This window comes from Anas platyrhynchos, chromosome 12 (genome assembly GCF_047663525.1).
Source record: "Anas platyrhynchos isolate ZD024472 breed Pekin duck chromosome 12, IASCAAS_PekinDuck_T2T, whole genome shotgun sequence".
Classification (NCBI taxonomy): Eukaryota; Metazoa; Chordata; class Aves; order Anseriformes; family Anatidae; genus Anas; species Anas platyrhynchos.
This window is the reverse complement of record NC_092598.1, coordinates 18,512,565-18,531,612: the sequence shown is the minus strand read 5'-3', so window position 1 is coordinate 18,531,612 and position 19,048 is coordinate 18,512,565. Positions and strand designations below refer to the sequence as shown.

The following is a 19,048-nucleotide window of genomic DNA, read 5'->3' as shown; positions in this document are numbered from 1 at the left end:
ACCAGACTCCCACACAGCAGATCTTCAAATGGTTGTCCACAGTACCTTAGGAGTATAGACCATTTCCAAAATAATGGATGCAGGCCTAAGGAAAGCAGCCCTTGCATCTGGAAACGTTCAAAGGGTCTGCTTGTGTTTTTATGGAGCGTGAAGGTTTGGATGTGTGAAGGTTTGTAAGTGAAGGAGGTACTACTATAAGAGCATGGGTTTTCTAAGAATATCTATACCATAGATACAAAACAACGATATTTGACAGGTGCATGGCTTATCTTATAGCATCTTGTCCATGCATCTGGAAAATGTATCAGAGGTTTAAAAATGACTCATTTTCAGATATGATTTATCCCCTTAGAGTTTTTGTGTGCACTAACACACTATTTAAAGTGATAGCAGTTCTTTAGAACTGCTACTGCTTTAACAAGCAATTAAAGTGAAGCAAAAGAATTTTTCATAGAAAATATTAATACAAATCTGTAGTAGCAGCAGTTTTTAATTTACCAAAAACTGACATCTATTAGCAACAGAACATACACAAAAATACCTTTGTTTATACAAATAAAATTAGGTTCTGAATATTCACAAAGTAATAGAGCAACATTTTTCTTCACATTGACATTCATTGTTAATCAGATCACTTGTGATATAAAAACCCTGCATGGTATTCAGTCAAGCACCATGGCAGACAGTGCATTAAGATCTCTCATGAATGGATGATCAGCTAGTATTTGATCAATCTTTTGTCTCTGCTCATAATCAGGAAATATTTTTCTCAGGGCTTCTCTTAGCTGTACTGTTTCTGAGGCAGATCTCTGGGGTGGAATTGCTAGACAAGCATTCATGTTTGTTTCCAGCGGAAGCCACGTTGATGAACAATCACTGTGTGCTCGGTTTTTAGGCTGCCGACTGCTACTGGTTGGTTTGGGGACTTGCACGAAGAAAGGTGTCTCAGAAGAATATTGTCCACTGTTCTGTAAAGCTCTTTGTGCTGACAGAAAATCTCTGTGGAACAAAATTAAAGTTTTGGTTAAATTAAGGTAGAGGGAATGCTGTGTCTGTACAACCACAGAAAGAAAAAGAAAACCTGCAGCTCTTATACTTCACTGCTGCTCAGCTAGCTACTGACTGAAAAATGTGTATCCCTTGATTGCAAAAGTGAAGCAAAACTGCAGGTAAAACGTTTTTCAGCTTGAGTCTGGCATGCTTAACAACATTAACTAACATTATCTACAACTATTTTCAGTATGCTGTGAATAATAGGACATTTACTTGGCAGAATGACCAACACTCAAAGCTCATTTTATGGAAGTATCAACACCAGTATCATTAAGCTAAATGGATAAGAAGAGATGTAATGAACGCATATACTCTGACCCAGAACATGTGAAAACGTGTACAGACCAGAGGGCTTCAGCTGCTCCAGTCCTCATTTATTTTGCTCATGACTGAGAGCTGTCAGCTGTGCCCATATTTAGGTCAAAGCCAGGTTTTTCTCATTTAATATCCTTAGCAAGGCAATAAATTTTTCATCAATTTCAGGATTTTAATGTTAATTATTGAGATTTCATTTCAGACTATTTAAAAAGTTGTAGCTACTCAACACTGCTAAATTTAGGGCCAATTCTACTTCAGACACCACCAAAATAACACAGAAGCATGAACTGGAAATCACATTACAGTCCATTTTCCTATGACCGGGGGAAACTATAAAAATGACAAGGCTCTATTTTAAAAGCAGTTAGGGTACAACCTCCCACTACTCGGCATGGAACAGTTCTCTAATTGCTTGAAATCCTTCCAGTTTCTGATCTTATGCCCGGCAACCAATGGTGCCATTTATGTTTTCTGTGTCATTTAACTCAGACAGAAAGGTCACAAGGAAGGAACAAAATAAACTTTTTACACTGGCACCTTTTCTCTGTATTAAACAAACAAAACTCAAGACAGACCACCACAGACCAAAATCAATTTCCGGTTCCAAATTTCCAGGTAGGAAACCAAGCTCTTCTAGACTCCTTCCAAAAGGTATTGTTTCCCCCAACACTCCCCTTCCCTGCTTCCACAATCACAGCCACCTCACGACACTGTTACCACTTGATTTTCCTTGGACACAGGCAGCTAAAACAATATTCCAAATAACATCTCATAAGGGCTTTATATTACAGCTTCAGTACTTTCCCAGCTTTTCCTTTTGCAAGTCCATTACCACACTTTTTTTTTTAATGCCAACATTACATGGTTATCTTCAAGTCAACCTACAGCGTATTGATACAAACATCTCTTCCTCAAAGTTTTTCAATAGCCAATATTCCTGCTTATACTTTCCATTAATCCTGAAGTGGACGTGTTTGCATTTTGTATCACTGATCTTTAATTCTTTCACTTGTTTCTGAAAACCTCTCTCGTTATTCTTCACTGTCATTAGTATTTATAATTTCTAAGCTGGTGAAAAAAGAGCAAAGATTGCCTTAATTTCTTGTGCAAAAACAGTAAAACCATTCTCAAGTCTTGGCACATAACGGAGAGCAAATTCATAGTTATGAATACATGCACAGAGTAAAATAATCTTAAGTAACAATATGTTTATTAATATTAAAATTATGAATCAAATATGAATGCACTTAACAGCTCTCCAAAACGGATTTATCAGTACCATACCCTCAAGTGTGAAGTGAAATGCCTCTCCTGTGACAAAGAATATGAATTCAGACTGTTTCTTTTGTAATACCTCTTGTCCCACTATGAATACCGAGTAAGTGATCAACCAAAATATTTTAAATACCACCACGCTGTAATAAGCAGGCAGACCACCACATACCCAAACTACCAGTAGGTTTAGGAAATTATAACACACTGTATGAAAGCCACCACAGTCAAAACCTCAGAGGAAGTTAAGGCATTTGTCTTACTTATCTTCGTTTTGAGAGAGATGTTGATGCAAATGTCACCAGCACTTTCTGAACAGACTGAAGTAACAGGGAAAAAAACATGTTTTTGTTAAGCAACTACATGCTACAGCATTCTGGTCTGATTTCACTGTACCGTTACTATATAGATCTAACCAAGTCTTCAAGTGAGCCACAGAAACAGGTCAGAAATCGTAACTGTCTCAAAAAAAAATGGTGCTTATACCTAGAACAGCCTTCACTTCGAAGGAAGTCATCTAATCTAGGTCCATTTCTTCCCAAAGGATCATCAGGAACCATAAAAATGTCCCCCGCAAAAGTGTACTGGAGCAACCTGCAAGAGAGTTCTTTCAACAATCTTCACTAACAATGAATTCACCACTCCCCACCCTTCACCTCCAAAGCACAGCACAATCCCTCTTAGAGCAAACACTTCATACCACATCAGGAGCTACTGAAGCTTAACTAGTACATACCCACTTTAATTACAACCAGCATTCATTGTCAACATAATTTTATGGGCCCTTATTCCCACTGCACTGCAAAGTACTGAGGGTTTTTTTTTTTTTTTGACAACACATGTTGGGTGACTGCAGAGACCAGGATAGAATTTTCTAGATTGTTGAAAGGATTGTTGTTTTTTTTTTTTCTTCAAACTTCTAAGGATCCTCAAACATGTAGCAAAAAATGCTCGTGTTATCAGAAAGCCAGACAGCCAGCAAACATTGTTTAGATGCTTACAGTTAAGAGACAAAGAAGCCTTTTTTCTGGAATCATTTTGGGACAATGAGAAATCTGCATTCAAAGAAACCAGTTCAATTAAAATTTGTCTGTGAGAAGAGGATTTGGTATAGTGGAATTTCCCCAGAAGTAAAACTAATAGCAGATGTTAACACAAGATCTTGAGAAAAAACACAACAAACCACAGCCTAAGTATGACGTGCTAAGTATTCTTGCTAAAGTAGCATATGAGAACAGAACCTGACTTGGCTAAAACTTGCTAAAGAAATAGCGAAAATATCTATGTGACTAGATAAGAACTCAAGCAAGTTTTCAATGATTTATTTCAGTATGCCTATGCAGAACCCAGTCACTGCTGTAGATGTATGCTCAGGTTATCAGGAAAATTGAGAGACTAATAGAAAGTTTAGGCAGAGTAACAGAAGACCATCCTTTAATAGTAAAGGTGGCCTGATCTAACTGAAGGAAAAAAAAAAAAAAGCAACAACAGAAGAAGTTGAGAAGTTGCACAGGAGAAACTAGAATCCCCAGAGAATCTACAAATTGAAACAGGAATACTTGACAGCTAAGCAAACTTATCTAAACCCACAGGACACAACAATTGCAGGGAAACAGCTGCAGGGATACGTTGCAAGTGTTCATTACGTTGTTTTGCCATGCCCATTTGTTGTACTACAGTAAGCGTGAGTGAATCTGAAACCTTAACAGTGACACTGTGCATCTGCATCATCCATTATATCTCTTTGAAGAAATGAAATGTGTAACAAGAAAGACTGTGAGAATTGACCTAACAGGATACTACTGTAACAGGACGTGACACTGAACTTCAGAAGGGGCGTAACTTGGCTGCCATACAGACTTTCTACTTACATGACCAATTAAGAGATCCTTATATGAGCAATTAAGAGACATGTATTAGAGGATACATGAATAATAGGAACATTAGGCGACTCAACACACAATTATAAGGCCATTAATCAAAGCAGTGAAACAAACAGTAATTTCTTCATCTCTACCAGAATTGCATCACAGATAACCTTCCTGGGGGATTTTTTTTTTTTTTTTTTAATTACAGTGCCTACAACTATAAGGACAGACATCCTTTAAACTTTCATAGAAATCTAAGTAATTACCTTTTCTGAATAATTTCTCTCCAGGCAAATGATTCTGTCACAAATTCTCTGAAGTTATCATTAGTCACAATAACACCTCCAGTTTTATCAGCAAGATGTAATAAAAATCTGTAACATTCATTTTCAAGACAGTTAAGGTAGTCTGCTGTGCTGAAAATTGTTCAAAGATCTAGAAAACTAAATATTTTCACCATCCAAAAGTAACTTATTTACATGAAAACAAACATTTGAATTACCAGCAAATTACTTCATTTTGACCCATTATATGGCTTTAAACAACAAAGTTTTAGGTAGCATTTATTTATTTAGTGCAGTAGAATCTTTATGGAGGCATTTTTCATTTGTGGGGGGATGGCAAACACCACAAAACCACAACCCCCCCCCCGCCCCCAAACCCACAGATTCATCCGATTCTGAGACATTTGTAGATGTACGTTGCTTGCTTTATAAAAGAGTACAATATTCACTAAACATTTTATCCCCAATTTATTTTGACATACCTTCTTCTTTTAACTTTAATGTCTGTGTCCTCCAAGATAGTATTATGCATGTTACTAAATTATTTGCTTTGTCAACATTTGCTAACAGATTGCTGCTACCATTTTGTCATTAAATAATGACACACTAACTATTAATTTATTTAGAAAAACCCATGATTTTTACCTGTCTGAAAATAGGCTTTTTGCTAGCTGAAACACTGTGTGGAGACTTTATCAACAAGATAATAGATGTTACTTTTTTTTTTTTTTGAAGACAGATGGCTACACTTCTGAACAAAATGAATCATAACATTCATTTCCACAATAATCTCAAATAAAATTACTGCACCTGCACAGTATTATATATGAAAGCCAGGTGTATATAAAAATATTAGTGTGTATCCAACTCCAACTTGGCTGCCTTCTACAAACTACTGGGATTGTTTTTGCTGTATCATTAAGAGATTGGAGTTCCTCTACTTTGAAGTATAGAGCACTTCATTTAGCTTTTGCATATCAAATTTTGCACTCAGGTAAAAGATTGTACAATTAACAAAATAAGCATTGCCCATGATGTAAAGAACTTGACAATTCTGCAGTCAGAGAAAAGTATGACTGATTATTAGTTAGAACACTGCACTTGCTGTCAGGAACAGTTTCAAACAGTTTCAACAGTTTCATCCGAGCACAATTAGGAAAGACGGTTGTTGAGGAGAAAAAAAAATCAGCACAAAACCCCCTTAACTATTTTGTTCTTCTGTGTATCGTGACTCACAAAATTTGGCAATACCAATGAAATCACTAACACGCCCTGCTACACCTACAGTAAGACCTAAAGCTTAGTAGTGCATTGTTCATTGAAAAATGATTCCCACAGTCTGAAGCTAAACTTGGGTGCTGAAATTAACTTGGAAATTGAATAGCCCACACATTGTTACAAGTACACTGGAACAAGTACACACCTGTATTTATATGCAATAATGACTTCAGAGAAAAAGAAAAAAAATATTACCTGAACAGTAGCTAATTTATGTTAGTGCTCCCCAGACTTAATAGATGATTCAGGGATAAATCAGTTATCAATAAAGCATAAAAACCTTACTGGAGAATTCATTTCTTCCTCAACGTAAATCATGACATTTGAAATGGATTCACTTTTTTTCCTTAAAATTGCCATGAGAATTTTCAGAAATTCATAGAAAGTAGCAAACAGTATGTACAAAAATATTACGAGATTTACTTTCTTGCATTGTTTATAAGAAACAATTTTATAAATAAAGCTCAGCCTTGTATTGAATGCACAGAGCTTTGTTTAGACAGACTGAACAGCTGGCCAGTACTACTGATCATGAAGTACTAAGCTTTTACAACCATTAGCTGAGTTTGAACATTTTATAACTATGCATATTCCACACCTGTCATCATGAGCAGCAATCCTTGCTCCCAAAACCATCCTTGCAGGGGTTAAAGACAATATTCCAACATCCTGGAGCTGCGTTAAGAAATCCTGTTCTGTTAAAACATGAAACAACTGTTCAGTTTTAAAAACAAAAGCTTTCCTCTTAAGCTATTTATAGATGACAATTAGTCTGATATAATTATCAGAGAAGATAGGTACAAAAATAACCTATTAATTTACAGAAATGACATTGATACTTGGAAGATTAGTAATACAGAAATAGAAGAGGAAGATGTCGAACAAGAAATTAAACGGTAAACAAAAATAATTAAAAGAGGACTTCCACTTATGGCCTAGCAGTTAAACAGCATTTCAGAGTGCCTCACACTGTATGCTGAAATCAGATTACTCATGCTGAGCAGCCAAACACTGTTCATACTTTCTTTTTCATTTATTTTCACAGAAATACCCTAATAATTACAATTTACTTTAAATAAAGAAAACATTAGGAAACTATTTGCCTTACCTGTAATGTAAGGATCGCGTCTTGTTCTCCACTGTGGAACAAATACAGTAATATTTCTGTGGCCACGTTTCCAGAAGTAGTCAACAGCTATTGCAATTCCTCGACAGGAGAAAAATTTCTTTAAACCATGACTTGGGGAGGAATGCAAGGAATGGGAAGAAAAAGATGATGAGATTAAGTTCACTAGAGTCTATGAATACAAAGAAAACAGAACATTGCAACATGAAGTTGGAAATTTTACCTTTAAAAAGAGGCTAATAGTAATGGTTTCAAAAAACCTATTGGTTATACATTAAAACTATCAGCACGTATATATGATAGTTCCAAAAATACAGTCCTACTACAAAATGAAACAAAACCTCTAAGTGGTATCCCAGGATTAACTCTAAGAAATTCTATGATAATCTAAGATATTAGGGCCTCCTTTCCCTTCATTTCAACCAACTCAGCTACTATATTCAAACAAAATAATGAAACTTCTCTGGAGAAAGTTTCAAAACACTGTACATGGCAATCCTTTTTCCTTTAGAAAGTAAGATGCTCTACTTGTTTTTTGCAACTCAATTAAGTGACTTCCATGAAAATCAACAATTGCCTACTATGAATGATGCAGAGGATGGAGTTGATAACCTTGTAAGGTCCTTCCCAATATGAATTATCCAATGATCTATCCAATTATCTATTTAACAAATGGCAGGAAGTCCTCCTTTGTGTGACCAGACTCCAGGAATTGAGCTTCAAGAGAATAAAGAAACACCTTAAAGTAACGCACAGAAGATGGAACAAAAGCTATCTCTAGAATAAACTCCTACAAAACACCTATTAGGAGCTTACATAAGGCTAAACATATCAAAGGCTAGACTTCTACAAAACAAAGACATACATAGAAAAGACATTTAGGCTGATTAAAACACACTATAATTGAGAACTGATGGCATGAACATACAAAGCATCTCTTATTATACGAAGAATAGTTTATATTCCATATTTTGAGTTAGATGTTAAATGACTGTTCCAGCAATCACTTTGTAGCAAGTGGTATTCATATTTTAAACTGTTCTTCATTTAACGTGTATGATTAGGCTTATATTAAGCCTAATATTAAGCCTTATTAGTTTTGAATGAAATCTTATCCTTAAACCCCTAGTTTAACCAACCAGGAAATCTTCTAAACACTGAGTTCTCTACAAGATCTCCATGCAAGTATTTTACAGTGAAATTCAGCCTTTAGTAGGATTCAAGAAACCCTTTCAAATTTCTGTATGCACTTTACAATAAATGTATCAAAATGTGAATCTATTAAGATTCTCTGACTGAGTTCAGCGAGAACCATTTTATGCAGAAGGGCAGAAAAATTAGTAAGCTACATCTGAACTATAAAAGGCAGAACATTTGACTTACTAACAGTTTGGGGGGGGGAAGAACAGATATGCTACACTTGTCCTACTAAAATTAAGAGCAGAAAAAAAATCTCGTCATCGCAGGAGAGATATTCCTCATAAGCCTTCTAGATCAAACCTAAGTGCAGTCATTGTCCCCCTAGTTTAGTGTTGGATACCCCACTCTGTAACCTGAAATGCTTTGTTAAATACTTTTACTATTTAAATGGTTCTCAGCTGGACTTCAAGAGATGTAAAGGTCTCAATGTTCATGTTGAACATGCCTTCTCTACTTCTCCATTCTCCTGTTTTAAACCTTTACATCTGCTAACTACTACATGACTGTATTCTCAATTTTTAAATGTTTAATTTTTTTCTCAAATTTTAAACGTTTTCACGCAAGGCAGTCAGAAAGAAACCCGCAGCAGCAGCTCCTGATTAAGCAGCAGCCCCATGATCACCAACTCCCGCTCTGAAGCGATAAAAAAAAAAAAAAAAAGGCAAGTATGCTACTAGAAACAATATACTTTCTCAAATAGCATGTAGAATTAAGCTAAGCTGTAAAATGAATAAATACATTAGTGCTAGATAAGCAGAAATCTGATACTTTATTTGAACTAGGTAGGTGTTTGAAGGACAGCAGGATATCACAGTAAGGTGGTCTTTTCAAGGTTTCAAGACATCCACCTAAAAGACTGCACCTGTTCCATAACTGCCACTGTAAATACTATCAGCTATCCGAGTTCTTTAAAAACCTAGGATGACCCTAAATAGGTATTTCTAAAGATAAAGAAGAGATGATCATGGAGAGCGTAAAGCAGCAAACAGCAGATTGCTTTCCAGGACACATAAAGTCTTCCCTTTGGTTCTGTAATGACATTAAGGAAAGCATGTATCACAATTCAAAAGCCATTCTAGCAAGAATTCTAATTCCATCAAATTATTTTTATTCTGTTCCGAGTTTCTTCAGCAATTCAGTAATATTTAATTTAAAATGAACTATCTGGACACTTCAGTCTACCCTGAAAGGTCTGTTTTTAGCACAGGAAAAGAGGCAGTTTTAAAAAATACTTCTTAGCAGTTGGAGTAAAACGGGCTCCTTTTCCTTCAACAAATACTGAAACTACAGTTAGCATTAATATAGTAACGTGCAGTTTTTACTGGGCTGCATGTGACAAGAGAAAAATCTTCAGCTTCTTGCAGTCTTCCAGATTTAGGACCCAATGTAAGTGGAGATTCTGAAGCCCATTCAGCCTTAGTCCAAGCTTATGAGCAAAGCATTTGTATCTGCCTTAAAAAAAAAATAAAAAATAAACAGGCCTTGACACTTAGGGTGCAAAAATACACATGAATGGAAAGGGATGTCCATAACCTCAAGATACTGAGAAGCAAAACTGAAAAGAAGTCAAAGCAAAATTGAAAACAATTCTTCGCCTTCTAAGATGTAAGAAAATAATGAGGCTTGATTTAACCATAAGGAAGCTGCAGAATACCTACATTAAACAACAAAACACACATACAAAAAAAAAACACAAACAAAAAACAACCAATACACAAGCTCCCCTGCATTGATTCAGTAGGATGTTTAAACATCTACCATTCTGCTACTTTTGGTTGGTTCCTCTGCCCACTGTTTTCCCCACCCACTTTTTTTTTTTTTCTTTCTGTAAGGAGAGTTTTCATTTAGTTGAGCAGCAGGAAGCAGATGTTACAGAACCATATTTAGGGACTGTCTGTACATCAGTGGGACCCAGCTGCTCTGCCCTTCAGCAGTGATCTCCTAAGTATGCACCCCAAGACAATCCATTGGGGCAAGTGAAGAAAATGTTAGAACTTCAGTAATGCACATATACTTACTCATTTGTCAATAACATACATGTATTGGGGCGTACATGCTCAATTTTATTTATTTTTATTTTTTACTGACAAGGATACACAAACAAGAAGTCTGGAAACTGGTCTCAGCCTTCAGAGCACTAAGTGGGTGCTTATTCACTGCTTTGTTACTTCGTTGGTTTTAGATGTATTTGGTTGTTCTTAAAGCAAACGCATCTTCTTAAAACACCATGTTTCATACTATGCTTTATCTTCCAACATCATAAACCTTCTCTGTGGGAAGAACTATACATTCTCTTACAACAGAATGCTGAGTTTAACAGTTTCAGATTAAATATGTAGATAAAAAAAATCTCCCTGCACTTAGAAAAAAACAGACAAAGAGGATGTGGTATATTTGTTATTTTCTACATGACCCCAACAATTTACATTTCTCTTCCACTAATACACATTTGGGAAATGTTTCTAAAAAATTCAAGGTAGCTTATGACTCAGTTGTGACTTGCACTTCTACATCACTATTTCCTTAACAACAGAGTCTGAACAATGAGGAAGTACGCTTGCTTTATGAACTGTTTACTGTAACAAGATGCTGTACTTGAATTAAAGCAGCGACAAGAGTAATGGATCACGTAGGGCTTCCCCTTCAAAGCTAGCAAGACTGCTAGTCAAATGTCAGAAGACTTCACTTGCCTATTTGATTAATCCTTCAGTGATTGACTTTAAAAGTTTTACTGTAGCCCCTCACAAACAAGCTCTACACTCTTTAATGTGTGCAAATCTGTTATAAGGATGATCACCACCTTCAATTAGTTATCACTTGGTAGGAAAGGTTACACATTTGAAACCTTCCTGCACCCCTGCTCAAAGTTACTTAGACTTACTTTTGACAATTAGTCTATGGCACAGAGATTTCTGGACTAACTGCAATTTTTTTTTTTTTTTATGACTACATTACCATATCCTTGTTCCTTAACTTGCATTTGAAGCTAAGTCATTCAAAAACTATGCTTTATTCTGAATGGGGGACAAATGATGACCTAGCAGGAACATGTGCAAACACATACAAAGCCTATTACCTATTTTTAATAGGTAATAAGTTATTGTTATATGAAATAAGTTTAAAGTACCAGCAGAAATATTCCTGAATATTTGTCCAGGAATTGCAAGGTATGTTACATGTTAGAAGTTGAGACTGATTCACAAACTTGCTGAAGTAGAAGAACACTAACTGTTCTAAGAGCACTTCACAAAAATGTCTCAAAATTTCAGTTAAGCAAAATTCACACATATTATTAGACAGACTTTGTGCAAAGAAAATGAGTTAGAAGTATTCATTAGCACTAACAATTGAGGAAGTCTGGGTATTCCATAAATTCTGGTAAAGCATTTAGGATTTCCAGCAGACTCTTCATAACCATGAAAGAACAATAACCAAGGGCATCTTTGTCCATCTCTTTGAAACTAGATGCATCTCCCCCTCCCCCAGAAACTGTGTGCATGCAAACACAGATCTGTGTTTATACATATGCATTCATGAAACTATACAAGCTGTCAGCTGTCAAAAATATCAAATCCATTTTAGGACAAAACTTTGACGTTATTTTCTTACAGGACATAATGTTATAATCCCCCTCACCCTCCCAAATACTTTCTTCCCCTAAGCAGCATATAAACCCATTCTTTAAGGAAACTTCTTTTATCTAATAGCTAGAAATAGATGACATCTTAACCAGCCAGACACATTTTTCTTAGCATAAACAAGCCTCATACAGAATTCCTGGAATCTCCGGTAGTACTCTAGACTACTATTAGAAAACACCCCATTCAAGAATTAGTATTAGATCTATCTCTTCTAAGACTGATAAAAGGCTCTTCAGGATTTCTGATCTTTTAGAGTAACCTCTTTTTTGGTTTTGGCAGCAAGGTTTCCATTTGAAAACTAATGTTTGTAGTCTGAAGGTTTATGCATGTTTAGCAGAGAAACTTTGAAAACACACACACACTTAAATAAGTTCTCAGAGTAAGTTTACTCTTACCTATTGTTATATTTACCAGTGGAGCAAAAGGACTGTCAGAGTAAAAAGAAAGTTTGGTCTTAAAAATTACCACTTCCTCATTAAGAAGAAATCCTGCATAGAACTTACTACTGCTCACACTTTCATGTTCTAAAACTATGAAAACACGCTCAAAGCAAGCACTGACAAACCGTTTAACATGCCTGTCAGAACTCCTTAGTATAAAGAGAAAAAGAACAATTTTCTTTCTGACTAGAGAACAGCAATCAACTCAAGGGTAGTTTTGATGAGACAAAAGTTAAAATCAACCAAGCAAAACACTAAATTTTTAGAGATATAGGTTCTAATTGATTTTTGCTATTCCAGTTGACTATGATGGTAAACTTAAAAGAAAAAAGGAAAAGAAAATGTAATTGGCAGCACTCTCCAAAGTTGCCTACAATGAAAACAATGGGAAAAAAAGGAAAGGGAATTAGATATCTATACTAACAGAAAACCCCTGCATCGCTGTCAGTGAAAGGGATTTCTTGATCTTTTAACTGGGTCCATTTCACAAGGTTTCTTTGTCTGCATGCTGCCTTGTCAGCCAATCTATTAAAATTAGCAAACAGCCCTGTAATTGTATATTACTGTTTGCATATGTTCTTTCAGATAACAGGAGTAATAGGAGATGAGGTACGTGCGTGCTCACACAGTTCCTTATTCTGAGAGTTCTGAGATACCAACATTTGCAAAAAAAAAAAAAAAGCAGATTCAAGCACTAATATGCTAATATGCAATGTTGTCAAAGGACAAGCACGTTACTATTATACTGCCACTTTAAAATTGCAAGACTTTAAAATTGCAAGTAGAAGTGGGGGAAAAAAAAACACACTTTACTCTTAAATTGCTGGTAATTCATTTTTTCTCTTAGGTGCCAGCTAAGTTAAGTTTCATGCATAAAATTGCTTGCAACAGAGCTCATTGAAATTACTTCAGACTGACACATTATGTATCGAGATGGAACACTGATTATTTCAAGTAGGTAGCTTTAAGAGAGCACACATCAGCCTTCAAGTCTAACACTTACATAGTAAGACATACTGCAGAGTTAATTGATTTTTCATTTTCATAAGTCTTGTTATCAAAAAGGATCCCATTTACCTCTAAGGTATAGCTGGTTTTAGATTCCATTGCCCTGTTATTTTTTTCAGATTTTAATATTTGGGTTTCATGTATCTAAGCTGTTTTACAAATTACCAATGTTCTACCAAAGAAGAATAGTTTGGACTTAAAAGACTATAGGGTAAATCTTTCCAAGAATATTGCTATCACCAATCACTTTAAATCAAACCTTTCCATATTCTCATTAATCAACTTCACAGCGTGGATGTTTTTTAAATCAAAAGTTAATCCTAGAAGAATTGTTTCATGATACAATGTCTCAACTGCACTATTAGTTGAATTTGTGTATTGCTCTCATTGTCATACAACAAATCAGCTAAAAACTTCTGAATTTCCTTCTACACTCTGTATGTCAGTGACTAACTTTCAACAAGTCAGTCATAAACATGACTTATTAAACGGGGAATTAAAACTATAAAAACCTGCAACGTGTTAAAATGGCTATTTATCTCACATAACTTTCCATTATTAAACTTTCCCATAACTAATCTGTGCAGCCATTACCAGTATCTGAATGACCCCGCACAATAGATGGACTGCTGATCACCAAGAAACTAGTTAGCAAAAACCTTACCTATGCCACAGCAGCCTCCTTATTCCAACTTCATTTTAAAGCTTATTAAATTTTAAGAGATAGCTGATAAGAACAATACTTACGACATTGCAACATTGCTTCCATCAATAACAATATGTTTTAAATATGGATTCCCAGGTTCGTTTTTCAACTCCAGCCTGTATGGCTTTTTGAGAGATTCCATGAATCTTTGAACCCCGGTAACTGAAGGATCAATATTACGTCTGTGTGGTCCCACCGTCTCTCTATCAGGACTCGAATGATGTATTTTTACATGGGCTGTAGTAGGTTTTTCAAAATCTGATGTTTGTAAAGGGTGTTGGTTGCGTGATCTCACTTGAGAAGAGCTGCTCTGTCCTAACTGGTCCTCAGCAACAGGATGAGGATTCTGCACCGCTGAGAGCCCTGCAGATTTTTGCTGAGCTGTAGTTTTAGTCTTAGCTGAGACACGTTGCATATCCGAGCTCCCTCTGGCTACAAAATCAACATCTTTTGGAACTCCACGCTGTATAGGGCTGAAAGTTATAACACCATCAGTTTCTGTATCACTTGATGTTGAACTGCGATTCTTACCAGAGGAGTATGTATCTCTTTGCTTACAGCATTGAGTTGAACTCTTACCAGGAGAAACAGGTTTGCATATCGTGATATGCATTTGATCTTCTCCATCAGCTTGTGTACTTGGCACATCTCTTATATTGTGATGTTCATTTTTTGTCTCCTTTGAAGTATGACCGGATTTAAGTACATTTTTACTGCTAGAAATGCCTTTGTCTTCTGTTTTTTGTGAATTATTTGCATTACTTCCTAAAGGAGGATTTATAGTTCTGGGTTTCTGAGATGACAGTTCATGTTCTTTTTGAAATTTTAAGTTTTCCTTTTCAATTTCTTCTAGCAAGGTTAATGGTTCCACAGATTGTCCTAGAATGCCAATAACTTTCTCTACAATACTCTGGGAATAGCCCATTGTTCTGAAAAAGTTCACAAGAATCTTGTATTCCATTTCCTCACTGATATCATCATCTTCTTTAATAAAGTAATTGGGATCATCTAATTCACCACAGCTATCTGAAAGCAAATCAATAACTACATCCTTCCCAGAAGGATCACTGTGGGAGGTGGATTTCACTTCCTGGTCATTTTCCAAAGAGAATTGCTTTTTAGGGAGCCTTTCCTCAACATCAGAGGATCTTCTCTTACATGACTGCCTTTCTTTAGACACCCCTGCCTCTAACGAAGGCACAACATTTATGGGAACAAAACTTGTCTCAGGAGCATCAGAAAACACCGTGTCCATTTGCTTTGTAAGTTCAGTTACAGGTGTCCCAGCGTTGTTTCTTGCTTCTTCACCACCTGTTCTTCCATCTCTGTTTGTAACATTTACTTTGGAAGCTTTGTCCTGTAAAAACTCTGTTGGACTCTCAGAACCCGTAAGATCTACGATATTGCTCTCTGCCTCACAACATTCAGTTTGCGTGAGACTTAGGAGTTCTCTTTTTAATGAGCTAGGCAAAATCAGTAAATCCATTGTATATTTATCTGCATGTGCTTCCACAAATTGTCTAAATTGCTTTTTAATCTCCGATTCATTGTCACTTGGTAAGCTTTCATTATTCTCAAAAAGGTTCACAAACTGCTGAACATGACTTTGAGCCATAACAACAGCCTCTGCACCCCCTTTAATAATAAGCAGTCCTATTTCCAGCACCGTTATATCAGCACAGGTATCCTGAATAAGACTGTTGAGAAACACACTCTGCGCGCCAACAAAAATGCAGTGCATGTCCTTTGGGTAGTACTGCTTTTCTTCGAGTTCAGGTTCACACAGTCCCTTAATATACTCCTAGGAGGAGAAAAAAACAGCAGAATGAATACTTATGAAAAACTGACACACAAAATTATTCAGTAACAGACTAATACATTAGAAAATAAAGCCAGCACAGCAAATGTGACAAAGTAAATACTGCCAGTAAACCTGGTAACAAAGAGAAGACAGGTGTTAAAACAGATTTCATGGAACATAACTTCCTTTATCACTCCATTCTTTATAAATAAGTTCACTAGAAACTGAAAGTAACTGAGTATATTAGTTATACACACTGTATTGTGTACTTTATTAATGCAAAAAATCCTTACCATTCTTGATTCTGAGAGCTCTTACTATCTAGAAGCCCTCATGATCATACAAATGGCAATGCCTGTACTTGTATCTCAAATTTAAGAATGGTTAACATTTTGGTATTTGCACCAAATTCAACTTTATTGCTAATATTTACAGAGTAACTTACTCCATTGGGCTCCAGAATAGTATCTATGCTATATACAGAACTGAATAAAAAATTGATTAGCTAGCTTTCAGTTATGCCACCTTTTTTTTTTTTTTTTTTTATTTCAACTCATTTGAAACAAATCTTGATTTTTCTACAGTCTTTAGCGCAAAGAGTGCAAGCATTTACTATTTAACAAGACAAGCCAAAATAGATTTGTCATCCCCATTCTTCGGTCAGACAATACACACTGCATGAAGTGTGAAGTTGTAAAGACAGTTTCTGAAGGATTTCCAAAAGCTTATTGAAATGGGATTCTATACTTATAAGTAGTTATGTGTGTTATTTTGTACTTCTCACTGTGGTATGGCAACAACGTAACTAGCAGCCCCAGTAGCATGCATTAAAATATATCCTATCAAAAAATTAGGCTAAAACACAAGACAAAAACGCTATCTGGACTCTGACAGATTACATTAATAAAATACACTTAAATTTAAAAGATACAAGTGACAAAAAAACCTACTACCAAAAAAAATTACACCCAAAAAGCTTAGCAAGGCAGCTTTTCACAAAGCTTTGGAACAGTGTCTTGAAAAAGCAGATGATACTGACAAATGATTGAGAAGCTAGTTCTGTGTTAAACATGGACAATATGACTAGAAGTTTATTTATTTATTTAAGTACGTTAAAGATATCACACTATGATTTTTGCCACTCAGAAGTTACTACAGTTAAAGTAAATTCACTGTACTGCCTCATTCTATCGTAGTTCAGAAGTTTTGTCAAAACACTATACTATTTTTTTTTAAGTCAGGTACCATGATTTTTCACCAAGCTGTCCCTTTCTGCACTTAAAATCCTATAATGCAGTGAAACCAATTTCTAAGCTGCAGTCATTGCATGTGCGGATTCCCAAGCAGGCCAATTTTTATTGTCTTCTTACTCAGGGAATTTGAAATTCTCTTTCAAACCGAATTGAATTATCTTTTAAGTGAAACTGTAACTGTTTGTTACAAGGTAATGCAAGGCCACTTTCTATCATCTCTGAGTCATACCAGAGTAAAGGTCGAGGCGGAATGCTTCAAGACTGTCCTAGCACAAACTGCTTCTGCAACAAATCCACAGAATCGTGTTTTGGGCCTTAGCCATCACATGACAGCTTTTGCCAAAATCAAAAAAAGAAACTCAAGATAGGGCCCGAAGATTGCTCTGCACGGAAGTGGGAAGTCTCCCATACCCTTTCAAGTATGTAGACTAAGAAGCTTTTTGCACGTGACCAGGAAAAGAAATAAACAGAAGACTGAAGTCATCTGCCGTTTCTCAGGAGGAATATCCTTTATACAACCTGTAGCGCTTTCTGAAGTCATGAGACTGAACTAAGTCGTAAAACACGAGCTAAGGATCCCCTCCAACACAGGACTGCACCCCAAGTCGTGTGACAAGCACAGGCAGAGCCTGGGCCGTGCCTTTTGGTCAGCTCCGCGCTGCGTTACGGAGGGAGCCGCGGCGAGCAGGGCTGGCGCAGCGCGGACACGCCAGCTCCGCGAAGCTGGAGCCCGGCCAACACTCGCCCGAACGCCACAGCACAGGCGACGTGGGCACGGCACCGGGACACCGGGCAACACCCAGCCGGCCCCCAGCAACTCCCCGAGCCGGGGAGGAGGAGGAGGGGGAGGAGGAGGAAACGCCCGGGGGAGCCGCCTCTCGGCACGGCCGCGGGCCCCGTGCCAGGCGCCGAGCCCCCCCCGCAGCTCCGCCACCTCCCGGCGCAGCCGCTCCTGAGGCGGCGGCCGCGAGCTCGGTCCCGGGCGTTTCTCTTCCCCTTCCCCCGTCCCGCGGCGGCTCGGGGCAGCGCCGCACGCCCGGCAGGCCCCGTCCTCCCGGCCCGCCCGCCCCCGCGTACCTTGGCGCAGCGCACCGCCTTGCCGCCGCCCGCCAGCTGCACCCAGATCCTGGCGGCGGCCGGCGGCCGGCCCGGCGGAGAGAGGGCGGCCCGCCAGTCCTCCTGCGCCCCCAGCACGGCCAGCCGCACCTCGAACAAGCCCTCGATGCGGCCCCGGCTCCCCTCCAGCAGGCGGCTTTTCTCCGCCGGGACGGTGAACTCGTCCGGCCCCGGCCCCGGCCGGGAGCCGCGGGCCGCCCCGCAGCGAGTCGCCATCAGCGCCGGCCGCGCCGCGCCGCGCTCCGGCCTCGCATCCCGCCGGGCCGCGGGACAACAACACGGGGAATCCCCGGCCGGGCGCACGGCGCCGCGTCATCGCCCCGCGCCGGCCGCAGCAAACGGCGGCGGCACCGCCCCGCCGGGAGCCGGGCACCGCCCCGGCAGCCGCCCCGCCGCCATCTTGTGGAGGGAGGTGGCGGCCGCCGCTCTCCTCGCTCGGCTGAGGGACGCTCCGCCTCTCGCTGCTCGCTGGGGCGGCTCAGCCCGGAGCTGTGCGGGGCGCGGGGCACGGCACCGCCCGCTGAGCTCCGCCCCGCGGTGCTCGCCTCCTCAGAGCGCCCCGAAGCTGCCCCTGCGAGCGCTCAGTTCCTCACGGAGTCCCCCTCACAGAGCCGGTCCTGAGGGAGGGGCTCCTCCTGCCCCCCTACCGGGGACAACCCTTCCCTTCGTACACGTGTATAGCCC

The 19,048-nt window shown here is 38.6% G+C and overlaps 1 protein-coding gene across 1 annotated transcript; it reads right to left on the bottom strand.

Annotated features, from left to right (window-relative positions):
- Positions 1–472: 472 nt before the first annotated feature.
- N4BP1 (NEDD4 binding protein 1) lies at positions 473–18,844 on the bottom strand. Its single transcript, XM_027467002.3, has 7 exons — positions 18,326–18,844; positions 14,236–15,995; positions 7,182–7,312; positions 6,672–6,768; positions 4,778–4,885; positions 3,130–3,237; positions 473–999 (listed from the first exon to the last, which is right to left on the bottom strand). The coding sequence occupies exons 1-7, from the start codon at positions 18,578–18,580 to the stop codon at positions 663–665; spliced, it is 2,796 nt and encodes a 931-aa protein (XP_027322803.1). The 5' UTR covers positions 18,581–18,844; the 3' UTR covers positions 473–662.
- Positions 18,845–19,048: the final 204 nt, after the last annotated feature.

Excerpts from the sequence above, each read along its gene's own strand:
- N4BP1 (XM_027467002.3), bottom strand. The coding sequence starts at position 18,580 with ATGGCGACTCGCTGCGGGGCGGCCCGCGGCTCCCGGCCGGGGCCGGGG. Across the intron at positions 3,238-4,777 it reads AGAGAAATTATTCAGAAAAG|GTTGCTCCAGTACACTTTTG; the intron begins GTAATTACTTAG and ends ACTCTCTTGCAG. Across the intron at positions 1,000-3,129 it reads CGAAGTGAAGGCTGTTCTAG|AGATTTTCTGTCAGCACAAA; the intron begins GTATAAGCACCA and ends TTTGTTCCACAG.